General features: G+C 35.4%; 3 protein-coding genes across 4 annotated transcripts; 2 read left to right on the forward strand and 1 right to left on the reverse strand.

Moving 5' to 3' along the window:
• The first annotated feature begins 227 nt into the window (after nucleotides 1-227).
• Nucleotides 228-12,893, forward strand: Bchs (WD repeat and FYVE domain containing 3 bchs). Its single transcript, XM_076384708.1, has 28 exons — nucleotides 228-236; nucleotides 331-561; nucleotides 650-895; nucleotides 981-1,139; nucleotides 1,226-1,418; nucleotides 1,497-1,683; nucleotides 1,756-1,937; nucleotides 2,043-2,394; nucleotides 2,466-2,587; nucleotides 2,657-2,940; nucleotides 3,080-3,346; nucleotides 3,417-3,707; nucleotides 3,803-4,176; nucleotides 4,262-4,551; nucleotides 4,637-5,254; nucleotides 5,319-9,438; nucleotides 9,505-9,637; nucleotides 9,718-9,871; nucleotides 9,945-10,179; nucleotides 10,247-10,470; nucleotides 10,550-10,803; nucleotides 10,864-11,091; nucleotides 11,164-11,355; nucleotides 11,436-11,613; nucleotides 11,680-11,926; nucleotides 12,003-12,257; nucleotides 12,347-12,544; nucleotides 12,650-12,893. Exons 1-28 carry the CDS (start codon nucleotides 228-230, stop codon nucleotides 12,762-12,764), a joined length of 10,338 nt encoding a protein of 3,445 aa, XP_076240823.1. The 3' UTR covers nucleotides 12,765-12,893.
• Nucleotides 3,709-18,957, reverse strand: LOC143182577 (uncharacterized). Of its 2 annotated transcripts, XR_013002483.1 has the most exons (7): nucleotides 18,854-18,957; nucleotides 18,126-18,492; nucleotides 17,518-18,031; nucleotides 17,315-17,424; nucleotides 17,086-17,233; nucleotides 16,826-17,009; nucleotides 3,709-3,989 (listed from the first exon to the last, which is right to left on the reverse strand). XR_013002483.1 is itself a non-coding variant. In XM_076383726.1 (6 exons), exons 1-6 carry the CDS (start codon nucleotides 18,877-18,879, stop codon nucleotides 16,885-16,887), a joined length of 1,290 nt encoding a protein of 429 aa, XP_076239841.1. In that variant the 5' UTR covers nucleotides 18,880-18,957; the 3' UTR covers nucleotides 16,762-16,884. The 2 variants fall into 2 exon arrangements, 1 of the variants encoding a protein (XP_076239841.1); XM_076383726.1 differs by lacking the exon at nucleotides 3,709-3,989 and having other exon boundaries at nucleotides 16,762-17,009.
• Nucleotides 18,958-19,573: 616 nt separating this feature from the next.
• LOC143188804 (uncharacterized) lies at nucleotides 19,574-22,473 on the forward strand. The gene is made up of 2 exons (XM_076393256.1): nucleotides 19,574-21,700; nucleotides 21,781-22,473. The coding sequence occupies exons 1-2, from the start codon at nucleotides 20,006-20,008 to the stop codon at nucleotides 21,784-21,786; spliced, it is 1,701 nt and encodes a 566-aa protein (XP_076249371.1). The 5' UTR covers nucleotides 19,574-20,005; the 3' UTR covers nucleotides 21,787-22,473.
• The last annotated feature ends 1,385 nt before the right edge of the window (nucleotides 22,474-23,858 follow it).

Genomic DNA, 23,858 nt, shown 5'->3' on the forward strand with positions numbered 1-23,858 from the left:
TAATCTGATTTAGAATTAAATATTTTTATAATGTTATGGATAAGTTGTTCAGAGGTAGCATCACTCATTATAAATTTGATACTTTGTTTTAATTTGCCATATTTTACAAATATTGTTTGAATAATATATGAAAAAAGCTACATAGTACTTGAAATCTAAATGTTATTTTGTGAAATGAGTAAGATCTAAAAGTTGTATGTATATATACAAATAGTATCCATTCCAATATGGATAATGTAAGTTACAAGTACATTTGTACTATACATTTCTTCACTGTATTGCCAATTTTTATGTGTTATATTCAATATAACATACATTTATATTTTTCAGCAAATATTAAGTATGAACATAATGCGTAAATTAAGAGGGGGTACCAGTGTTGGAGGTATGGGTTCTAGCAGTGCAAGTGATGATTGTGCTGGAAGTACAAATCCTCAACATACTGCTTTAGGTCTTATGCACCTTAAGAAGCTCTTTTCTGAGTATACTCATCCTTCATATCCCCTCTCAGATGCTGAACGTGATGATAAATTATATAATATGTTGCCATTATTTTGCAAAGTAAGCTCTAATGGTCTAGAAACTTATATAATATTTTTCATATATATGTGTACACAATTAAATACACATTAAATAAATGCATCTTCAGGTATTTGGATCTAGTCCACCAGGAGATATGAGTGAAAAGTTTTGGGATATTTTAGCATTTACACAGCAAGTATCTAAATTGATGGTATCTGAAATCAGAAGAAGGGCAAGTAATCAGAGTACTGAAACAGCAAGTTGTGCCATTGTAAAATTTTTAGAAATTGAAAATAGTGAAGAATCAAGTAATGGGTGGATGTTGTTGTCTGCATTGAATTTGCTTGCAGCAGGTGATAGTTCTCTGATACAGGTACATAAGATTGCATAGTATCGATTGCATTGTATCACTACAATTATTACACATTTTTGTTACTGTAATTGTTCTATTTTATTAGGCAATGACTATTGCTTCTGTACCATCAACATTGGTAAAATGTTTGTATTTATTTTTCGACTTACCGGAAATGATGGAAGATGAAAGTGAAATTACGGACGCGAGTAGTGAATTTACTCCAAAGCAACGTAGAATATTGTTACAAAAAATATTTGTTCAAGTAAATCTCTTGAATATTCCTTTCAAGTAAAAAATGTATAATTCAATGAACATCTTCCTTGAAAGATATCATGTTTTAATTTACAGTTGTTGGTGAGATTATGTAGTCATCCTTATCCAGCAGAAGAACTTGCTCGCAAGGATGATCTTTCTTTATTATTCTCAGCGATAACTAGTTGGTGCCCTCACTACAATGTGATGTGGCGTAAGAGTGCTGCAGAAGTATTAATGACTTTATCGCGACATGGTCTTACTCAAAATGTAGTGAGCTATATCCATAGTAAGCAATCTTCAAAATTTTCTATACTTCATTAAGGTTTTGTTATGTATAAACATTTGCTAAATAACTTAATTACAGATAAAGGATGTATAGCACTTTGTGTTGATAATATGCAACGTGTACCTGAGCTGGCACCATTGGAAGTAGTAGAAATGTTTGTCACAGTATTTTGTTTCCTGAAAGACTCCAGTGAGGTTTCTCAAACACTTTTGGACGATTTTCGTGCTTGTCAAGGATATATCTTTTTATCAGAATTTTTATTGAAGTAAGATATACAAATGATATATATTTTTTACTTCTTTCATTTCCTCTTTTTCCAATATTGAGAATTTTTCAGACATGCTCCATCAAGATTAGAACAAGACAGCAGAGCCGAAGCACAAGATGCCATTAGGAATTTAGTTCTTATGTTAGCATCTTTAACTATGTGTGGTCACACAGAATTAAAGCCAAGTCAAGCTAGTATGGGATCTTTATTTCAAATGCTTGGCTTTACCTTACCACAACCAAGTAATAGAGGTATGAATATCTTAATATATAAGAATTGCTTTATACTTTAAATTAATGTATAAGTACATCTTTTATTAAGCAAATGTTGCTTTACGATATTGTTACTTTCTTCAGGTGGAAGTGTTCGAAATATTCAAGCATTCCAAGTATTACAGTCTGTCTTTGTAAAATCTAATTCACCACTTTTGTGTTGCACGATCCTTGATGCAATATCTAGTGTATATCACAGTGATAACGCTAATTATTTTATACTCGAGGGACAAAACACACTATCGCAGTTCGCGGAGAAGATTCACTTGAAAAATCGAGAAATACAGGAGAAGTTTTTTCAGCTGCTGGAATTTATAGTGTTTCAACTTAATTTCGTGCCTTGTAAGGAACTTATATCTCTATCTATACTACTCAAAACAAATAATTCAACTAACTGTAGTATCCTATGCATGGAAACACTTCTCAATATACTCAGGTAACACATCAAGTTTCTTACAACTTTATTTTTATATTGTCTTTTATATTTACTGTAAATTATCTTTTTAGACATAATAATATATTTAAAGATGTGTACAGAGAAGTAGGTATGCTAGAGGTATTTGTTACTTGTCTTCACCGTTATGCAACTTTACTTAAAGATAAGCAGGCTGCACAGGATCAAGGATTAGGTGGGATTAATATTCTTTTATCGTAAGTCTTTATCACTTGCAGCAATTAAATCTATTTTCTATTTTCAGAATATAAAATATGCCCAGAAGATGAACGATTGGGTGCCTTAGTAATGGAAGCCTTGACGACATTATTAGCAGGCAATGTTCAAAATGCTAATGTCTTCAGGGAATGTGGTGGAGCACGCTGTGCTCACAATCTCGTGCCCTACATGGACTGTAGATTCCAAGCTCTTGGTATTGTTAGAGAATTGATACTTAGTGCTGGAGGAGATGATGACATGGCTACATTACTTGGTGTCATGCATTCGGCACCATCTAATGCTTTAGTTCTGAAAACACATATACTAAAAGTTCGTTTCTAAGTATTAATACAGTAGATTCCTCTTTTTCGGTCTTGTAAAATTCTATAGAGGCCAGTTAAGAGAGGGAATCTACAGCATATAGATTACTCAAAATGTAAACATTATTACAAAACATCATTTCTTTTAGTCTTTATTGGCCTGTTTGCGAGAATCTCATCGGACAAGAACAGTCTTCCGGAAAGTGGGAGGCTTTGTTTATGTAATGTCTGTTTTGGTGTCTTTGGAAGGTCAATTAGGCATGCAAAGATCGGAATGTAATGAACCTTGCAATGATGCTATAAAAAGAACACCACAAGAAGAGGCACAATTATTAACACTTTTGCATGTTGTATTTCATACAATCAGTACAGCTATGAGATTTGAGCCTGCAAATGCAAAATTCTTCCATCATGAGGTAATTTTCGCATTACTGTAATACTCGTATCTGTAATAGAATTCACAATGTAATTGAACTCGTTCTACAGATATGTCAATCAAGTTTGTGCGACACCTTGCGGCTGCTTGGATGTTTTTCAACGCAAACGAAGCTTATAGAAATAGATATAATACCAACCACGAACCATCATAACATGTTATTATCACTGTTTACCGGAAGTGTATTAGAACCCGTATTTCCGGATATCATACCAAAAACATTAGCTTATGCATGTTTATTACTACGGCTTTTGTATGACGTGGCACTTGATTCTTTCGATAAACCAAATTTGGCAGGTTTGGGAATGAGGTCGCCGAATCATAAGCAAAACAGTGTGGAGGTATTTTATGGTTTATACTTTACGTCATATCATGTAACTATATAACATATTACGAATCTATTCAACAGAACTTAATGTTTTATAATTATTTGCAGCAACAAAAGTCTTTTGATTCTCCGGGAAGTGGCAAACGAAGCGTTATTAACTCATTGAACCTTAGTCCCCCTACTCCCGAGCCTATAGTAGTTCATCCTGGCATAGTTGTTGGGATGCTACATTTGCTTCCATCGATCTTGGAGCCATCTAATCCTCAGATGGCTTTAGCTTTGCAACTGTATGTAGCTGAAATAATTAAAAGTTTAGTGCGTTCAGAAAGGAATCAACAAATAATGTGTGATGCTGGGATGGCTGGTGAATTATTATCACTAGGTAGAATCGCTTTACAGGATGAAACACATCCTTTGCATCAGCCACTGCAATACATTATAGAAAGACTCGCAGCACAATCTTTAGAACCACGCGATTTAAGGTAGGATTTAAATTGAAGTCGTTAAGGGAGTAGCAATCATAAATCGTGCGTGCACTCTGTACTTATACAAGTTTATTAATTTCAGAGAATTTTTACGTTTAGGTGATCCATTGTGCTGTATTTCACTTGATGATATTGAACCTAATAAACCTAGAGGTGGTCCTGTACCCTTAACGCGTATTAAAACTCTGGTTTCAATGACTACACCAAAAGATTTTCGTGCTCATGGCTCTTGTACTTTACCACCTTTCGTGGAACTTGATATGAGTGCAGAAGGATTTGCTTGTTTGTATTTACCTAGCGTTGCGCCGCAAAGCACAACTCCGCCTACTGTCGTAGCTGCTGATAGCAGTGTACTTGGTGGAATTGGTTCTGGTAAATTTTAAATCTACGATTTTAGCATACAATATTATAGATATTTCCATTTCATAGACAAACTTATTGCTGAGAATATTTTTAGGTGACAGATTATTTCCTCCACAAACTGGATTGACTTATAGCACATGGATATGTGTCGATAAATTTAGCGATCCTAGAACCGATCCTCACTGTGTAAGATTACTGACGTTAGTTCGAACTCCACAATCAGCGAGAGATTTAATTTGCTTGACTGCGGTTCTTAGCGCTAGAGATAAAGCTATTATTGTGTCTACGCAAGAAACATCAATACCTCAAAATATAGGTGAATGGGAACCAGAAGGGACTGGTGAATGTGGAGCAAGAGTCTGGTGTCCTGATTTACTTCACGAAGGACAATGGCACCATATAGCCATTGTATTAAATCGTGCTGTCTTAAAGAATTCAAGTTTCTCATTGTATCTGGATGGACAACATATTCATAGTCAGAAGCTTCATTATATTACTCAAGTTCCTGGAGGAGGAGCAGCGAATTTAACTGTAGCATCGCCTGTATATGGGTATATAGGTACACCGCCTTGTTGGCGAAGATATTCTAGACTTACATGGAAGCAGGGTCCATGTCACTTGATAGAAGAAGTATTTAATTCACAAAACGTAGCAACCCTATTCAAATTAGGTCCACATTACATGGGCAGCCTGCAAGCTCCACAATTATCAGGTATTCCTATTAATTTTTACATGATATTTTTATACTAACTAATATTAATATTATTTATGTCTAGGGCAAGAACCTTTAATGCCTCTCGTCGCAGAAGAGAAAGTTGTGTTTGGATTAAATGCTAAAGCAATGTCCCAGTTAACATTAGCTAAAATTAGAAAAGTTTATAGTCGAGCTGATAATAAGTCAATTGCTAAACAACTTGGCATGTCGTCCCACGAAAATGCCACGCCGATTAGAGTTCTCCACAATTCGGCAGGTCATCTAAGTGGACCGGCAAGAGCACTAGGTGGTGTAGTCGTTGGATACCTTGGTGTACGAGTTTTCAATCCTCGACCTGTAGCTACAATGATTGACAATGTAGGAGGATGTTCAGTGTTATTAGGTTTAATAGCGATGGCACAAGATGTGGAGTCTCTCTACGCAGCTGTTAAAGCATTAGTGTGTGTTGTGAGATCTAATCAGGCAGCCCAACAGGAAATGGATCGTCGAAGAGGATATCAAACATTAGCAATGTTGCTACGAAGAAAATGTCCTCTTCTAAATAGTCATATTTTGCATCTCACATTCAGTCTTGTGGGTACTGTTGACAGTGGTAGAGAGACTAGTGCAATACCGAATGTTACAGCGTTTCAAGATCTCCTGTGCGATTTACAAGTTTGGCATGAAGCACCAGGAGAACTGTTAAGGTCGCTTCTAGAGCATTTATATGAATTAATAGCAGAGTCAAGCGAAAAAAGGACAAACTTACGTTTAATGAGAGACCTGCAATTGGTGCAGAAATTGTTGCATATCCTAAGTGATGTAAAGCAAAGCAGTACCCGTCAAATTTTACTTGCGTTACTCAGTATACTTCTGAGTCAACCAAGACAAGCTGATTTACTTTGGTTCGGTCAATTTATCGTAGCTACGTTACCTCAAAATTCAGAGAAACATTTAATCCTTCGAGAAAGCGAAGGAAACAGAGAAGGAGAAGGGGAACATATACTTTTACGAAATCGATGTTTACAACTTTTACACTCTTTACTATTTAATGGCCCCAAAGTGAATGTAAATATGTGCGAAGAATTATCCAAAGTATTGGGTTTAGATTGGATATTGCTGTTTCTCCAATCTGGCCTTCACAGTACAACAGTCATATGGGGACTACGAATTCTAGTAGCCGTTTGTTCAGTACAATCAATTTTACAAAAATTTAAGGAAGGAACTAGTAATGGTGGCTGGTTGCGCCACACGGATCACAATAAAATGGCATTGGCACTTGGCTGTCATCAACAAATGGCTGGTGGTGAAAGTAAACCATCTGGTCTTCACGTACCAGGATTTCAACATTTAGGGTGGTTGTTACCGCAGCATGTAGATCTTGTTCCAGAGCTGTACTTTCTCTTCATTGCTCTGATGATGGGACAGCCTGTGAAGTTATTGCCTACTGATTCAAAAGTTATTTTAAAGCTTGACCTGGATAATGTATGGAACTTCTTGTTTGGCGTCCCTGCAAACCATACGCTATCTTCATTTGCAAGCAGAATTAATCTCTGCCCTGATGCTGTTGTTACTTTACTAGCTATGGTCCGAACAATGTTAAACAATTATTCGATCAATCCAGAATCATTGCCCGACTGGTTAAGTGACTATCCAGTGACAATAATACAGTTCCTGTTCTTCCTTTACCATAACTTCACTGACTTTATGCAAGTGTTCATGTCGGCAGAAGTGTTGGGAGCATTGGCTGGCACTCTGTTTCCAAAACCTGCAAGTTCCAGCCAGGATAGCAGTGGAGCTAGTACCCCTGCGGATGAACAAGAACCAGTACTGGTAAGGTCTCCCTCAAAAGATATCGGCTTGACGAGTCATCCAGCAAAAAAGATTGTTATGGATTTTCTACGAGTAATTGTAGTAGACTCTCTTTCTCTACCAGTTACTGCGAAATCTCCACCGGCTATCGACTTAGTCTTAGAAGCATGGCCAGAACATGCATCTACAGGACAACAAACACGCTATCAAACAGAAGTTTTGTCTATTCTAATGGAACATCTGCTAGCTGCAGATGTTCTAATTGGGGAGCAAGCGGCGTTACCTGTAGTTCCTGGTGGATCAGTCAATAATATAACTAACAATGTATGTTATGTCGCAGCTAGAATAGTGGATAAATTGTGGCAGGGTGCTTTGACAAAAGATCCTCACGAAGTATTTGATTTTATCGTAAAATTAATAGGCCAAGCGAAAAGACGACCTGGTGTTGTTAATATGGAAGGTCTTCATCATTGTTTGAACAGGACAATTTTATTCTTGTTGTCTCGGGCCACCGACTCCATAGCAGATCAAATGGCTGTATTGGAAGCATTGCATAAGCTCACAACTCACAGGCTATTAGTGTTTGGCGCTGGTAATCATGAATTAGACTTTATTGGTTGCTTGACTTACTGTTTAATACAACTGACTCTAGAAGTAAAAATTGTGCTGGATAGTAATATGAAGTCAGTATGGCATGTTAATCCACAAGTTGAAGCTAGTGATGACAGATTAACATCTCATCAAGGTCACAACTTGATGGCTGTTGCTGCGACTAGAGTATGGGAAGAGTTATACGTATGTAAAAAGCCTGCTATAGAAGAAGTATTTAAAATTACACTTCCAGCACCTGCAAGTAACGAACGTGCTCCCGAATTATCACTGATAAGAGATCAAATATACGAAGCTGCGACCAGACTTTGGATGAATTATGTTGTTATGGAAAGGAAAGCTGCATACAGAGTTCCTTGGGAACTCCATAACCAAATACAATCAAAAATACAAAAGGTAACAGGAGGCTTGACAAGATTGGCGAGCCGAACAAAAGTCAGGAAAGAAGAATCTGTACGCGTTAGATTAAGATTACATCAAAATACTGTAGCACAATGGACAGAGCAACATGTTGCCTTAGTACGTGAACTGGCTGCGGCAAAACGATTACAGTACATACAAACCAATCAACATACTCAGCGATATGTGTATCAAGAATGGTTGCAAACAGAAACTGAATTAACCAGAGAACGAGGTTTGTGGGGACCACCTACACCCACCAGGCTAGACAAATGGATGCTGGACATGACAGAAGGTCCCTGTAGAATGAGGAAAAAGATGATAAAAAATGAATTGTTTTACATACATTATCCCTACCGACCTGAATTAGAACATCCGGACAACAAACAATTAAAGTACAAAGTAGCAACGAGTACTGACAGTAAGGAGTACTATTTGAAACAACTTGGTAATTCGTCTGGCATGTTCGAGCGTGAACGTGATCCTGTCATTGATGATTCTCCATTAAACATGAATGAAACTTCCACGGAGAGTGAACCTCCTATGGTACCATGTACTTTAGAACGTCATGCTAGTGAACCAGACGAAGCACCAGAAGATAACGAACAAGAGGAAGATAATAATCAGACTGTTCCAGACAATCAAACTCTGATACGATTATTAGAAGAACATGAAAAGATAAGTCATATGTTCAGATGCGCTAGAATTCAAGGTTTGGATACAACTGAAGGATTGCTATTATTTGGAAAAGAACACTTTTACGTAATCGATGGTTTTACATTGTTGAAATCCAGAGAGATAAGGGACATTGAAAGTTTACCTGAAGCTTATGAACCGATTCTACCATCTCCGGGTTCTCCTAGAAGATCTAGAGCGATGAGACAGTGTTCGAAATTTAATTATGAAGATATAAGGGAAGTACATAAACGAAGATACTTGTTACAACCAATGGCATTAGAAGTGTTTAGTGGAGATGGTAGAAATTATTTGTTAGCCTTTCCACGTAAAGTAAGAAACAAAGTGTATCAGAGATTTATGACATTTGCTACAGCGATTGCTGATAGTGCACAACAATCTGTTGCTGGTCAAAAAAGAACAGCAAATGTGGAACAGGCTGCAGGTTTACTCTCGAATTTAATAGGTGAAACATCAGTTACTCAGCGATGGGTGAGAGGAGAAATATCCAATTTTCAGTACTTGATGCATCTTAATACTTTAGCGGGCCGTAGTTACAACGATTTAATGCAGTATCCAATATTTCCTTGGATTTTGGCTGATTATGATAGCGAAGAATTAGATCTTACTGATCCAGCAACGTTCAGGGACTTCAGTAAACCTATGGGCGCACAAAGTCCAGAACGATTGTTGCAATTTAAGAAGAGGCAAGTAGAGTTCACTAATGACACAAATGAATAGATATTCTAAATGTTAATTTATGTTTAAATTAGATACAAAGAATGGGATGATCCACATGGGGAAACACCTCCTTATCATTATGGAACACATTATTCTTCGGCGATGATAGTATGTTCCTACTTGGTGAGGATGGAACCGTTTACGCAACACTTTCTTAGGTTACAGGTTTGTATTATTATAAATTATACCAACGATAGAAGTTGTATGGAGTGCATAAATTAAAATTTTCTAAAATTATTCTTTAGGGTGGACATTTTGATCTAGCAGACAGAATGTTTAATAGCATAAAAGAAGCTTGGCTTTCTGCTTCTAAACATAATATGGCTGATGTGAAAGAACTTATACCAGAATTCTTTTATTTACCAGAATTTCTTATCAATTCAAATCACTTTGATTTAGGTACATATCAAGTAATTATATTTCATCGTATCGTATATAGAATTGAAACTAATGTCAACAATCATTTTCTTAGGTTCTAAACAAAGTGGTGTACAATTGGGAGATATTGTATTGCCGCCATGGGCAAAGCAAGATCCACGAGAATTCATACGTATGCACCGACTTGCCTTAGAATGCGATTACGTGTCGCAGCATTTACATCAATGGATTGATTTGATATTTGGATGTAAACAAAACGGTCCAGCTGCTGTTGAAGCAGTCAATGTATTTCATCATCTATTTTACGAGGGCAACGTTGATATTTACAAGTATGATTTTTCTATCACAATACTTTCTAATGATTTATTTGTCCTAATTGCTCCGCACGTTTTACAGCATCGATGATCCTTTAAAGAAGAATGCTACTATAGGATTCATCAATAATTTTGGACAAATACCAAAGCAGTTGTTTAAGAAACCACATCCAGCTAAAAAGATGACCCAAACAACCAGTGTCATTCATCCTGGACCAATCACTCCTGGTTTGAGTATCACAACATCTGATAAATTGTTCTTCCATAATCTTGATAATTTGAAACCGTCGCTTCAACCGATCAAAGGTTAGTCTTTATCCTTGTAATCATTGTCGTATATTTTGGATTCAGTATTGTTTCACTACTAAAATGGCCAACATTTTAGAATTAAAAGGTCCTGTTGGTCAAATACTTCATGTTGACAAAGCAGTATTGGCTGTGGAACAAAACAAATCCTTGATTCCACCTACGTATAACAAATATGTGGCGTGGGGCTTCGCAGATCACTCGCTTAGAATAGGAAATTACGACAGCGATAAAGCAATATTCGTTTGCGAGGCTATGATGCAGAGCAGTGGAGAAATAGTCGCTTGTGTTTGTCCGTCTTCCAAATTAATTGTGACTGCTGGCACTAGCTCTGTAAGATAATAGTTAAATTTTCTTTTTATCGAGTACTTTAAAACAAAAATATTGCAACAGGTCGTGACGGTCTGGGAGTACACCAAGAGACAATTTTCCATTAAACAATGCTTGTATGGTCACACTGATGCTGTCACGTGTTTGTCATCGAGTCCAGCATATAATGTGATTGTATCAGGCTCTAGAGATGGTACTGCAATTATATGGGACTTATCTCGATGTTTATTCGTTCGTCAGCTTAGAGGGCACGCAGGACCTGTAGCTGCAGTAGCCATAAATGAATTAACAGTACGTTTTTTGAATGTTGCTCGATTAAAATATTACATTCTGTCTTTTAATTGAATTTTTATTATTTTTTAGGGAGACATAGCTACATGTGCGGCTACGTGGTTACACGTATGGAGTATAAATGGTGAAGAACTTGCAAGTGTTAATACGTGTGTGGGTCGAGCCGATAGGATGCAGCAAATTTTGTGCGTTGCATTCAGTCAAACTCACGAGTGGGACTCACAAAATGTCATAATGACAGGATCTACAGATGGAGTAGCTCGAGTAAGAACCTCACTACAATTTATTGCTAATGTTATTGAGTAGAAAGTTATATAATTGAGAAATGAACGAATGGTTTATAGATGTGGTCAATGGATTATGTGCAAGTGCCTGCAGAAGAAGAGAAACCGGAGGAAGTATTGACCACCATAGAGAAAAGTACAAAATCAAGTAGCAAAAGTAACGAGGATCAGAATGAGAATACGAAGAAACGAGTACACGAGTTGGTAAAACAAATGAGCATTTCTGCAGAAGGTTCTAGTAAGTAATCGATAGAGTGATGCTAGCGCAACCGTATACATCTACTCACTTTTTTACTTCTCTCAGGTATGCTTGCAAAAAGCGGATCCGAAAGCAGTCTGTCAGAGCCTGAGAATTCTAAAGAAGCGTCAAGGCTACACGAAGAGAAAGAAGAATGCTCAGACAATGAATCGAGCAATGGTTCCAGTAGTAAACCATCACCACAAAATAATAATACACCTACTGTCGTACTTCGAAGGAAAAGTCGTGGAAACCCGATGTTTCGGAAAAGTGAAGGTGGTGGACGCGCGGATAGTGAAGGTACCCAAACCAGGTAATACAATTTAGTAGTTCTAATACATGTATCGAAATGAAAAGAATGTGTTTTTTAATAATAAATTGGTTCGCAGCGAGGCTTCAAGTAACCCTGGCGATTCAGAAGGCGCGCTACGAACCAGTAAAAGCGATACAAGCTTAACAGATAGCTTTGTCATGGTCACTGAAGCTGACACAAAACCTAAAAAAATTAACCCGCAAAATATTTTAAGAGAAGGTTTTAAATGGCAAAGGCAATTAGTGTTCAGAAGCAAATTAACTATGCACACCGCGTATGATAGGAAAGATAATGCAGAACCAGCATCTATAACAGCCCTCGCAGTGTCAAGGTAAAACTCTTGTCGTATAGTTTCAAGTAGTTACGTAACTTAATAAGAATAATCGTGAAGAAAATAATTGACTGTTGATTAAACTTCAGAGATCACAGGACGGTATATGTAGGTGATACGAGAGGAAGGGTGTTCTCATGGAGTGTCTGTGAACAACCGGGTCGCACGGTTGCTGATCATTGGCTTAAAGACGAAGGAGCAGATTCCTGTGTTGGTTGTGGAGTCAGATTTAATCTTTACGAAAGAAGGCATCATTGCCGTAACTGTGGACAAGTATTTTGTTCGAAGTAAGACATTCTAATATCATGAAAATCATAAATGTTTTTTTTCTTTCCATTCTATTGCTATGCAAATACTCATTTCATTAATAATTTTGATATTTCTACGTACAGATGCAGCCGATTCGAATCAAAAATATCGAGGCTAGGAATTTTGAAACCTGTCAGAGTTTGTCAAGGTTGTTATTCTTCATTACGCTCTCAACATTCCGCCGAGAGCAGCACTTAATATAACAGTATATACAGTATGGTGCAAGTTACGCCGTTTTAAATGTGGGTACAGCTGGAATGTACATAATCATCGGTATCTCATCTATCATCATTTACCCCTGATTTTTTGTGCAAGAGGAAAAAAAGTCTGTGTTTCCTTTTTTTTTCTCATTATTTTGCGCAAGAACTTGTCTGGCGTGGAAATTTTTGCATTTCTACGAGCAAGACAGGAAAACTGATCGCTGACATTTCACATGTTTATGACACAACACAGGTCTGTAGTCTCGATAATGATAGTTTAATTATGCGAAATATGAGTTACGATTTTTCTTTTTTTGTTTTCTTAGAATAACGATGATTGAAGTTACGATATATTTTCGTCGTTTTGAAAGATGTCAATAGACTAAGATATTTCCTTGAAAATATTGGCCTCATTTGCTTCATTGATCGATTTGTATGCATAGAGAACTCTAAAGGGTGGTATTAGAACACTTATGTAAGAATTGAGGAAAAGCACACTTCGTACCATGTTCTTCGTTTACTGATACTGATACCACATAAATCGTAATTCAATCGTTCTCCAATACTTTTCTACATCACGCGTATATTTATACTTGAGAACAATTTGTACAGTCGACTTTGCGTTTCCTCTTTTTTTGTACATTAAATTCCTGTACATCGCACTTAATTTCTTTTTTTAATGAACAAAACCGTAACAGTGCGGCGTTACAGAATTTAGTTAAAGTACACTTTAATCTGTGATTTCTTTTTTCCTAATTTAATTTAATGAATTTACGATTAATCAATTTTCGAAAGTGATCGTTAATAATTATATATTATTATACAATATTAATATCATATACACGACTGATTTCTCTGTCAGAACACTTTCGTCGTTTCCCCCGTCTCTGGATTATATATTAGATAAATATTGTTACTATTTATTTTAAATTATAATAGAATAGTATATACGAGATGTCAATATTGTTAATGGAAAAATATAAGATTTAATATAATATTTATCAAACTTAACAAAAAACAAAACTGTATCCTATATTATTTGTACTATTCTCTTTTATATTACTTTTTACTTAAATAATTGCCGTTTGATAAATTTTTCTTTTCGTTTCATTTACGATAAATGTATCTGTACATAATATAGTAATAATATCTGATATATCTAATTGATTGTAGGAATCTTCGATGGTGTATAATTTAGTATTATACTGTAAAAAAATATGTCTTATTTTTTCATTTGATACCATCGAGAATATGAAAAAAAAAACTGGTCTTGATAGGACACTTAATGGCTACTGATTGGTGTCTAAGATATTTACACAGCAATTAGAAATATTAATAATCTAATATTAGATTCATACATATTTTTTTAGGTTTTTCATAAATAATTTATGCACGAAAAATGATAAACGTAATTTTAAATATTTTAATCATTAATGAAGTATCTTCTCCGATTTCAATTTGCTTTTGCAGAATAGTAACGTGCAAGTTCATATTGCTATGTGTAAAACTTCTTTTTTAAGATATAAGTACTTCATTCAAACTTTTCTATTACGTATGCTGTAATTACAATTTTTTTACAATGTTTTTATATAAATGTCATAAAAGGAAAGGAAGAAAAAAAGGAAGAAAAAAAAATAGATGAAGAATCATCCACTTATGAAATATCATTCCTAAACCTTTAGACTGATTACTGTTTAGAAATATTTGAATATTATTTAAAAGATGTGAAGCATATATACACAGCAATAAAGATCTATGTACTACTATCCTTCAAAAATGAATAAAAAGTGAAGAATGGATGAAAGACATGTTGAATGAATATGTTGTAAATGGAAAGAAAATCATACATAATATAGAGTGAACTTGGCCTGAATGGTTGTCATTGTTTAGAATATATCTTAGCTAATATGTTGTTCATTCTATTAAGTGTCTTGTCTAATGTGGACCTAATATAGTCTGGAAACACAACAATGTATATGCATCAGAGTTCGAGAAATAAGACATGCATTCGTGCAGCACCTTTTGTGTCTGCTGACTCTACAGTTATAAAAGTATTAATAAACTTTATGATAGACAATACCAATTACGTAAATATGTTACTAACTATAAGACAATTAATGAAAACCATAGACTCTGAAACCAGCAGTAAAATATTTCATAAGCTATGTCGTAAATGTGAAATCTTTCATTTGTTCATGAGTTAATACATATATCGTATCTGTAAAATTGGTTGTGGAAAACAAAGGCGAATTGAAAGAAAAACGTGTGTTCTACATTGAGAGTTTTATAACGTTTTAAAAATGGTGACAAATTGTAAACATACTTCCCAAGAAGAACTGAGTTTACCAAACTGAGTAGAAAGAATACATCAATACTAATGAAAGATATACTAAAGAATTTGTATAGATATTAAAATGACAGCATTAGAAAACGTATAATAATTAACTTCCTCTATGAATAATAACAAAATCTACAATTTATATTCTACCAATACACTTCCATTTTGTAAAGGCACAAATTTTGTAAAAAAAAAAAAAAAAAAACAAGGGCTAGCGTGATAATTAAAAACTGAAAACGAGGTAAACACAGTAAGTTACAAAATGTCATCTGGATTCTTTACTAGTATATCATTGTTACTAAATAGTCAAACATTTTACGAGCACAATATTTAACATTCTTCCAGGAAAGCTGCATTTGGTATGAATGTCAAAAATTAATAATAATAGGAATCCACACTTGAAACTCTTGATTATGCAACACATAAAAAGAGTTACCACCTATTTTAATCAATGTGTACGTGTCATTATAACATGTCAGTTCTAATAAAATATTGCTAATTATCTTTACTTTTATACTCCCACATACAAAAAAACTTAGCTTATGCTTAGTTACAATGGAATTGGACAACTTATATTTGATTAAAAAACTAACTTTCTATACACCTCTTACTAGTATTTTTCTCTCAAATCTAAGCCAAAGTAATATACAAAGACAGGAGAAGATGTAGTATTTTGTGAGAAAAAGCTTCAATGCAGATTAATATGTATAATCGAAACAAAGTGATTGTTTTAAAGTGCAGAAAAGTAAATGGAATTTCTAGTCACGTATATATCGGGTGCCTATATGTTGATTGCGTTTAAATAAAATATTCTTTTATGATTTTCAAAAGTATTATTTGAAATTGTATTAAGTGTCTGTGTCTATGTATTATCTACATATATTATAAGACCTATTTTTATGTACAATTTATTGTGTATTTTATTATAAGCGATTTCACGAATATTTTGAAATATATTTCCGATTGCGTTATTTCGTATGTTACATAATATTGAAAAGAGAATCAATTTCATGATTTTTATATTGTTCTTCTCTCATACATGTACAATAATTTCATTTCTTATACATCTGTTCCTTTTACTTCTATTATCATAAGTATGTTATAGAACTTACATACATATAATTGTAATAACTATGTAATTTTTTAAGAGACTGTCAAAGAATACTGTTTTATTAGAACATAACAAAACTGTATTTTTTAAGTATTAAAGAAATATAAGCTGGTATTAATTTTACATTATTATATATCAATGTTGGTATAGCTCTGACAGATGCACAAGGTATACATATATGCATTACAATATTTAACTCGAAACTGTATGTACATAGAAATGTAAAAACATAAAAATGTATTAACCCACGTAGAAGTGTGTGATAATTAATAGTAAGAAGGTATACAAAATATACTAACAATCCATCTTGAGTATGAGTATATGTATGTGAATTCATATGTGCATGGTTCTGTGCATATGGCGAGTATACATTTCCCATTCAAATAATGGTGTATAAGAATTACATGTATACATACCATCATATATACATATTCACAAACATTATATATAGGTAGTTCTATTATATTGTTAGTTGAATACTTGAAAAACATTGTATAGTAGATTCTGGTCGATATAATTACATTGAGTGGATCAAAGTTACAAAAAAACATTTTATTATTTAACCCACACACTTATAGATAGGTATAAAACTAAATTATAATTTACTTACATATGGAGGCAACACGAAAACCGAAGACGTTTTGTTCAATATCACAGCTTAAAATATTTTCAAATCTTTTTACAGCAACTTTCATGCTTTTTAATTCTAAATGGATGAAATTTTCTCTTGCATTTACCGCATGCAACAAGCTGAGACTGGTATTCATCCCAATTTACTTGTGGTTCATTAAGTTCTAATATAGCAAAAATGTGATAGTTACTTCATTATGAAATTAAAGCAATCAAAAATTAATGCAGATTTTAGCATACCTGCTGGAACGGGAATGTCTTCTTCTTGTGTAATAATAGATACAACTACGGGCGTATTAGAAGTATTATCAGCACTTATATCATTACCATCACGAATTGGTGTTCTAGGTAGTTCGTGTTTCGGTTTCATGGGATTAAAGTTACATTCCTACAACAATAATTTGTAAATAGGAATTTAAATTTAATATTATTTTAACATTATTTTTATTAAATAAGAATTATTTAATACTTCGGTAACTACGTCGTGTAACTCTTTTTCATTAAGATTTGATCCTTGGCCAAGTGATCTTTGAACTTCAATTGTCGTACTTTGTGACATTCCTTTTATATTGCTTTCCACTGAAACCGCATTAATTTCTTTTAGAAAGATAGTATTTTTTAATTGAATACTTAATTACTATTATCATTTAGACATTTCAATTAATTACTCACCTGCTTTATTATCCACAGTACTCCTAGTTTCTTTTATTGAATTTGTTTGTTTGACTTCTTGGTATGTTTGATCTTCTATTCCAGTAAAATTATATTTTCTCAATGCTCGTTTTTTTGTTCTTGTATTAATTTGCTCTAATTTGTCTTCATTTAAGGTAGATTTGGTTTTTTCATGATTTTCTGAATTATTTGCTTCAATATTAGCTTTTTTAGATCGATTCCCTCTTTTGGTGATATATTTTTCCTTACTTTTATCAGATTCTATTAATGTCTTTTCCATATTTTTGTCCTCAACTTCATTTTCTTTTTCTTCTTCATCAGAATCAAATATTAATTGTTTAGGACTCCCAAAATATAAAGACATAGGTTTACATTGTTCTATGTTAGGAGTTGATTTGTGTGTTGTCATATTAGGGCTAAAAAGACTTTTAGATGCAGTGGCTTTAACACTTTTCATGTGTATTAAACCATCATTTCCTACATTTTCTTTATTTTCTTCTTTATCTTTACCCTTCTAATTAATTAAAAAAGGAACAAAATTGTCATTTATTAATTCATCTAATAAAAGTATTTTATTTGCATGATGGTAAAACAAGAAAACCACGTACCTGATTTTGACAGACACTAGTACAACCACATGATTCTCCACATGGAACATTTCTTTTTACACAACCACACCGATTATTAGCACAATCTTTTTTACAGTTGCAACGACTTACTACTGTTTTACCATTACTTTTCTGTGTGCTTTGAGTCTGTAGATGCTTTTGCATTGATTTATAAACTGTAGGAGTTTTTTCTGTACTCGTAAGGATTGCAGAAGGTGTTGGTGGTGTTACATTTTTACAAAGTCTTTCAGCATATTTTTTTAAACCTTTATTTTCAATTTCAAGAAGCTTCACTTGTTCCTGCAAGCGTGCTATCTCTAACATGGTATCTGTATCATATGTTTGCGTTCCTGCATGGCTTTTTCCACTAGAAAGAATATACAATATAGTCATAACTGTTTTTGATTATTCTTTTGAGTCTATGATAGTCTGAAATGATTTTCCATGACTATGCAAATGCGAAATTTAAAAGCATTTATACTACATGTGATTAAGCAAGCAGTAGTATAAGAAGAACAGAAATGATGCAATAAAGTTGAATATAAACTATTGTACAATACATTTGTTTAGAGTTCTTAGTTTTTTAACTTACACTACACGATTAATTAACGATATATTAAGTGTGAATACGATTAGGTTCATTGAAAATGTTATGAAGAATATACAAAAATGTTCAAACAAAAGTAATTTCATTTTCTGAAATTTCTAAAGATTGTTGGCTTACGTACATTTTAGTTTTTGTGACATATGGCATTTTAAAAATTTTAAAACCACTGAAAATCACTGAATAAAATCGAAACAACAACTTTACACTGACATAAAATCGTACACAGTTAAGAGAAGTTGGCGGTTGCCAGTTTCTTTACATTCAAATTCCCAATCATGGAGGTAGAATAAAGAGTGCCGTCTCACCATGATTTTACTCTCCAATATGAATTTTTTTTCAACCTTTCTTACTTAGTCTTATATCTCATTATTTCAATGAATTAAAAAATTTTATTTAAAAAATGCAGATATTTTTTATTATATCTTGCTTTGCAATTTTCATGAGTTTCCATGGGGCATTTCAAAGTATACAGCATGTGACGAGGTTGCACGTTTCGTATCTATGGTTTCGTTCCTAATAAAGGCGCCAATTATGAAATGACTTATGACTAATGTAAGAATGAATGAACGCGATATGCATGATGATTATCAAAGATGATGATTTATTTAGTTTACAACTTGATAATTTTGAACAACTGTTCTGACTAAATCGTAATTAATTCTAGGAAACGTTGTTGCTTTAATTGAAAAAAGATAAATTGTTAGAAGCTATTTGGAAGTACATTAAAAAGAGAATAACTGATTTCAATGATATTTTCTACAATAAAGTATTAAAAAAATATGAAAAAAGAATGATTGAAGAGAAGACACAATTTCTTCTTTCATTTAGCTACGGTGTCTGAGGCTGCACGATTAGATAAGAGCTCGGTTCATAGTGCGTCTGAGATGCAGAACGCATAAGAGACCAAGAGATCCGAGAACCGGTCTCAGTTAAAGTTGCGTGCGCATACCGTCAAATTCACTGACGAATTGTCTTACATATTTTGTTTAATCGCTAAAAAAAAAGTAAAGTCTTTCGCAAGTGTTTAAGCGTCTGCAGATGCCTCGACAGGTCTTTTCTTCTGAGTATCGTTCCAAAATAATTCAAAATCGTTTACGAGTGTTTCGCAAGAGAAGCAAACTTAATTGTAAGATATGATTCTGTGCATCACCGGTAACAGGCTGTGCTGCTGGACAGATTCAGTTTGATAATACCTCGGAAAGACTCGACAATATCGAGTCTCATTAAACGTTTTCAGGTATATAGAAGAAGATAAAGTAGGGAGAAGACGAAGATGCCGGCCTGTAGCAGTGAAAATTTTCCACCGTCAAGATTCTGGTCGTCGAGTCCCCCAATTTCGAGAAGCAACAGCGTATCGCCTGCTCTACCCAGCTCACCCTTGTCCACTTCACCCCCATTAATATCGCCAATATCGACGCTAAAACAGTCTATATCGAACGTTTCCAGTTCTCCAAATTTCTTAAATTTATCTTCATCGGCAAGTAGTTCGAATAACCCCACAGTGATATTTTCAACGCGACGTCAACAGCAACAGCAACACAGGATACAGTCGAGCAGTAAGATTCAAGGACAGAATCACAATCGAAATGATTCGCTGCTGCTAAGGCTGCTGAACGTGTACATTGGTATCGTGCTTGGAGTGTTTCAAGGGGCCATCAGCGTGATCAGCTACGCGATATGGGCGCCGGTGCTTTGGGCCTTTGTCTGGGTCCATGTGTTCTGGATAACTTTCCAGTTGCCCCTGTCTGCACTCAAGTGGTTCATCACCGTGTTGTACACGCCAGCTTCTGAAAGAACTCGCAATAAACGTTGTGTTTTAATCAGTGGCGGTAGTACTGTGCAGACAGTCCACCTGGCACGAAACTTTTACAAAGCAGGTGCCAGAGTTGTGATTTGCGAGCTGGACGGCTTATTCCAACTGGCCAAGTTTTCTACCGCTTGTTCCAAATTTTACACAATACCAAAACCTGGTCCCGGAAACGTGATCGATTATATCAAGGCGCTGAAAGATATCGTGCAGAAGGAGAAGATTGTGTATTACATTCCCGTAAGCGCGAGCAACACGGCTTACTATGATGCCTTGGCTAAACCCTACCTGGAGGTGATGGGCTGTGAATGTTTTGTGCCTGGTGCTAGCGAGGTTGCCGTGTTAGACGATCCTCTGGAGTTGTTACGAAGATGTCGCATGCTGGGACTACCTACGCCATATCATTCAATATTACGTTCTTTGCAAGATGTTTCGATGCTATACGAGCAAAACACATTCACCAATGGAAGGTACCTAATGCTGGCCGCTGGTCCGGCCGGAATGAGGGACAGAAGCAAGATAGTTCTGCCCCCAACGGTGAGAGAGTTTAGAAATCAACAGCACGAGATCAGTGAGAACAGACCGTGGGTGGTAATCCGCGATCCCAGTGGCAAGCATTATATTACCTGCACCACAGTCAAGGAATCGAAGATCGTGGCTAACGTGACTTGTCAGGTGGACGAGGTAAGAGGTCTGATTCCAGAGGAACGACCCGAAGTAACGCAATGGCTGGACAGGTTCTTCGCCCGCTCTTTTGGTTCTAAGATCAACGGACATTTGAGCTTTAGATTAGTCGTTTCGGAGGAGGGAGAACTTGTACCAATTGGCTGCAGGGTCGGTGTGAGTTTGCCCTACATCTGCCACACGGGAATTCATCCTCGGTTGGTGTGGAAACCCTGTAGGCACTTCTCCAGACAGAACTCTGAGGTCCTGATGACATCTGACAAGCCCCTGGCATTCGACGCGGTGACAAATGCGCTGAGGCGACAGTCCTCAGAGACTGTGAGCCAGCTTTTAGGCACAGTGCTGGATAAACGAGACGCCTTATTCGCGTATTGGGACCCATTACCCTACTGTGCATACTACCATCTCGAACTGCCCTTTAGGCGACTGGCTGGCATGATCAGAGCGCAACCGGTGCAGCACAGTCCACCGCTGGCGGTAGTGCAGTAACAATATATAGTTCACATAATCGCTATCGTTCTTCTTTACTGAACATTAACGCAGTGTGTTTTTGATAGAGTTAAACGTGAGAACAGAGAAAAAGGAGTGAAGTAATTCAAATGGAGAGGTCCGAGAAAAAAAGCTTCCTAAACGATTTCAGTATTCGGTTTGGAATGGAGTCAGAAAAAAGGAGGGGAAGAGAAAGTGGGGAGCGGGGTGTTAAACGTCAAGTTCGCGACTCCTAGCCATTGCAAAACATTTTTGAAATCGCGAGCATAAGAGTAGGATGTTAAGACGGAACGGGAAATACAAGTTCGTTTCACGTGTTATCGGCTTTCGGGTGATGTATGCTTCTATCTTTGGCGGACTGGACGCGATAGACAAAAGAGGAAAAAAGAGTTGAGTATCGCGTGTGTCACGTTTTGTAAATAGTAGTTCGTGCAAATGAATAATGATAGCATGCGCGTTGTTCGATTCAAATTTCTGTTTGCATTCTTGCCGCTTTTTTTTTTTGCTTTTCGCATCGAGCAATCAATTTTGAACTAACAGATACACGAATGCGCATACACAGATACTCCGAATACGATTTCGTATGTTGTACATTTGATATTTAATATTTTATCATAAGTTTATAAATTGTAAACGATAGATACTGACTATATTTCTGTCACACAGACTTTTAGAATACATATTTAGCTAAATATCTGTATTTATAGTATTGTTAATATTGCTTAAAAAATCAATAAATATTTCTTCTTTAACTTAACTCATTTTGTGGGTCTTTAAATAGTTCTCGCCCCTTTGACTCCCAATAATGTATTAGACTAAACGAAATAGGACGAATAGAGGAAATTGCCGTGACCGATGGGATCGAACATATTTAATGCGACATCAGCACATGCCTTATATCCATTGCCAGTGACAAATAACTCACTGAATTTACACGAATGAGTTTAATCGAACGATGGATCGCTAGTGTAAACGCGAAGCTGTAAATAATGCTTGTCATAGATTGAAGTGTGACCCAGGGGCAACACTGCTTGACGGACTTTGAAAGGCTGGGGTCACTGGTATTATCAGACGTTCGCTTTTCTCCTTTCCTCTCGAGCTTTTTCTTGTTTTCTTCTTTTTCATCGTTGCCCACTGTTAGTTGTAACTTAGCTACTAATCTATTATTTGCTCTATCACCTCCCAATTTATTATAAGTTTCACCATAGATTTTACACATATTTAGTTCCAAACTTCTTTTTATTATGAGTGTTGCGTTAATAATTGCACTAACAGTGTAATCGAATTGTAATGAATGCAGGTTAACAAACTTAATACGATTTAGAGAAGAGTCACGCGATAAAGCAATTTTAGGGATAGTCCTGTTACCGTATCATCATGAATTTTCGTGATCGAATAGTGTATTCTCGTGCTGGAATGGCGAAGATCTGTGACAATCATAAATATCCTCGATAAGCGAAATACATCCTATTCTGCGATCGAGAACAAAATGGCAATATTCAAAGACGCTGGAGCGAAGTGTGTAACGCAATCTTATCATGCTATAATATTGAAATGCAGTTCCTTGGCGACGGACGATGAAATAAATCAATACCCAGACCGCTCTATTTTTTTCTTTTTCCATTTCATTCAGAGAAAAGACACAATCAGAATTCTTCCTTCGTTAAGAATCATATAGATTTTACTGATAGTCCAATTGCTCGATGAGTTCAATTCTTCCTCTTTCAAAAGCAAAGATTAATAATACAGCATCCATAAATTGTTAAAAGAAACTAGCAAGTCTCGAGTGAACAATTTTTTGAATTCTTACATTAAATACGAAGAAAAATTGATAACGATATGTTTTTCGACTTTTCATTTCCACGCTAAATATTCTGGCTGTGCTACAGCCGAAAAGAGTTCTTCGTAAAAAATAACGTTTGAAAGTCCTTAAATGGATTTGTTCATAAGCACCTAAGAAGAAGGAAAGCTATCTTCTTGAGGCACGCGTGCCACGTGGTTCCAGGTACGAGTTTCTGTGAGAACAGATTCACCTGACTCGCATACCGATGGTCTGCTTACTGCCACCCTTACACCTCACCACCAATTTGCTGGTGGCAAAAGCATCTAACCGAACGCATCAACGCAATCGTTATGTAGCAACAAG

Source organism: Calliopsis andreniformis, chromosome 1 (genome assembly GCF_051401765.1).
Source record: "Calliopsis andreniformis isolate RMS-2024a chromosome 1, iyCalAndr_principal, whole genome shotgun sequence".
Classification (NCBI taxonomy): domain Eukaryota; kingdom Metazoa; phylum Arthropoda; class Insecta; order Hymenoptera; family Andrenidae; genus Calliopsis; species Calliopsis andreniformis.

What these genes read in the sequence shown, in the direction of transcription:
- LOC143188804 (XM_076393256.1), top strand. Translation starts at nt 20,006, where the DNA reads ATGCCGGCCTGTAGCAGTGAAAATTTTCCACCGTCAAGATTCTGGTCG.
- Bchs (XM_076384708.1), top strand. An exon ending in TTGTTGCAATTTAAGAAGAG is followed by an intron (nt 9,439 to 9,504) that starts GCAAGTAGAGTT and finishes TGTTTAAATTAG; the next exon opens with ATACAAAGAATGGGATGATC. An exon ending in ACAGCCCTCGCAGTGTCAAG is followed by an intron (nt 12,258 to 12,346) that starts GTAAAACTCTTG and finishes ATTAAACTTCAG; the next exon opens with AGATCACAGGACGGTATATG.
- LOC143182577 (XM_076383726.1), bottom strand. Translation starts at nt 18,879, where the DNA reads ATGCCATATGTCACAAAAACTAAAAT. An exon ending in TATGTCACAAAAACTAAAAT is followed by an intron (nt 18,493 to 18,853) that starts GTACGTAAGCCA and finishes TATTCTTTCTAG; the next exon opens with TGGAAAAAGCCATGCAGGAA. An exon ending in TACTGTGGATAATAAAGCAG is followed by an intron (nt 17,425 to 17,517) that starts GTGAGTAATTAA and finishes ATGCGGTTTCAG; the next exon opens with TGGAAAGCAATATAAAAGGA.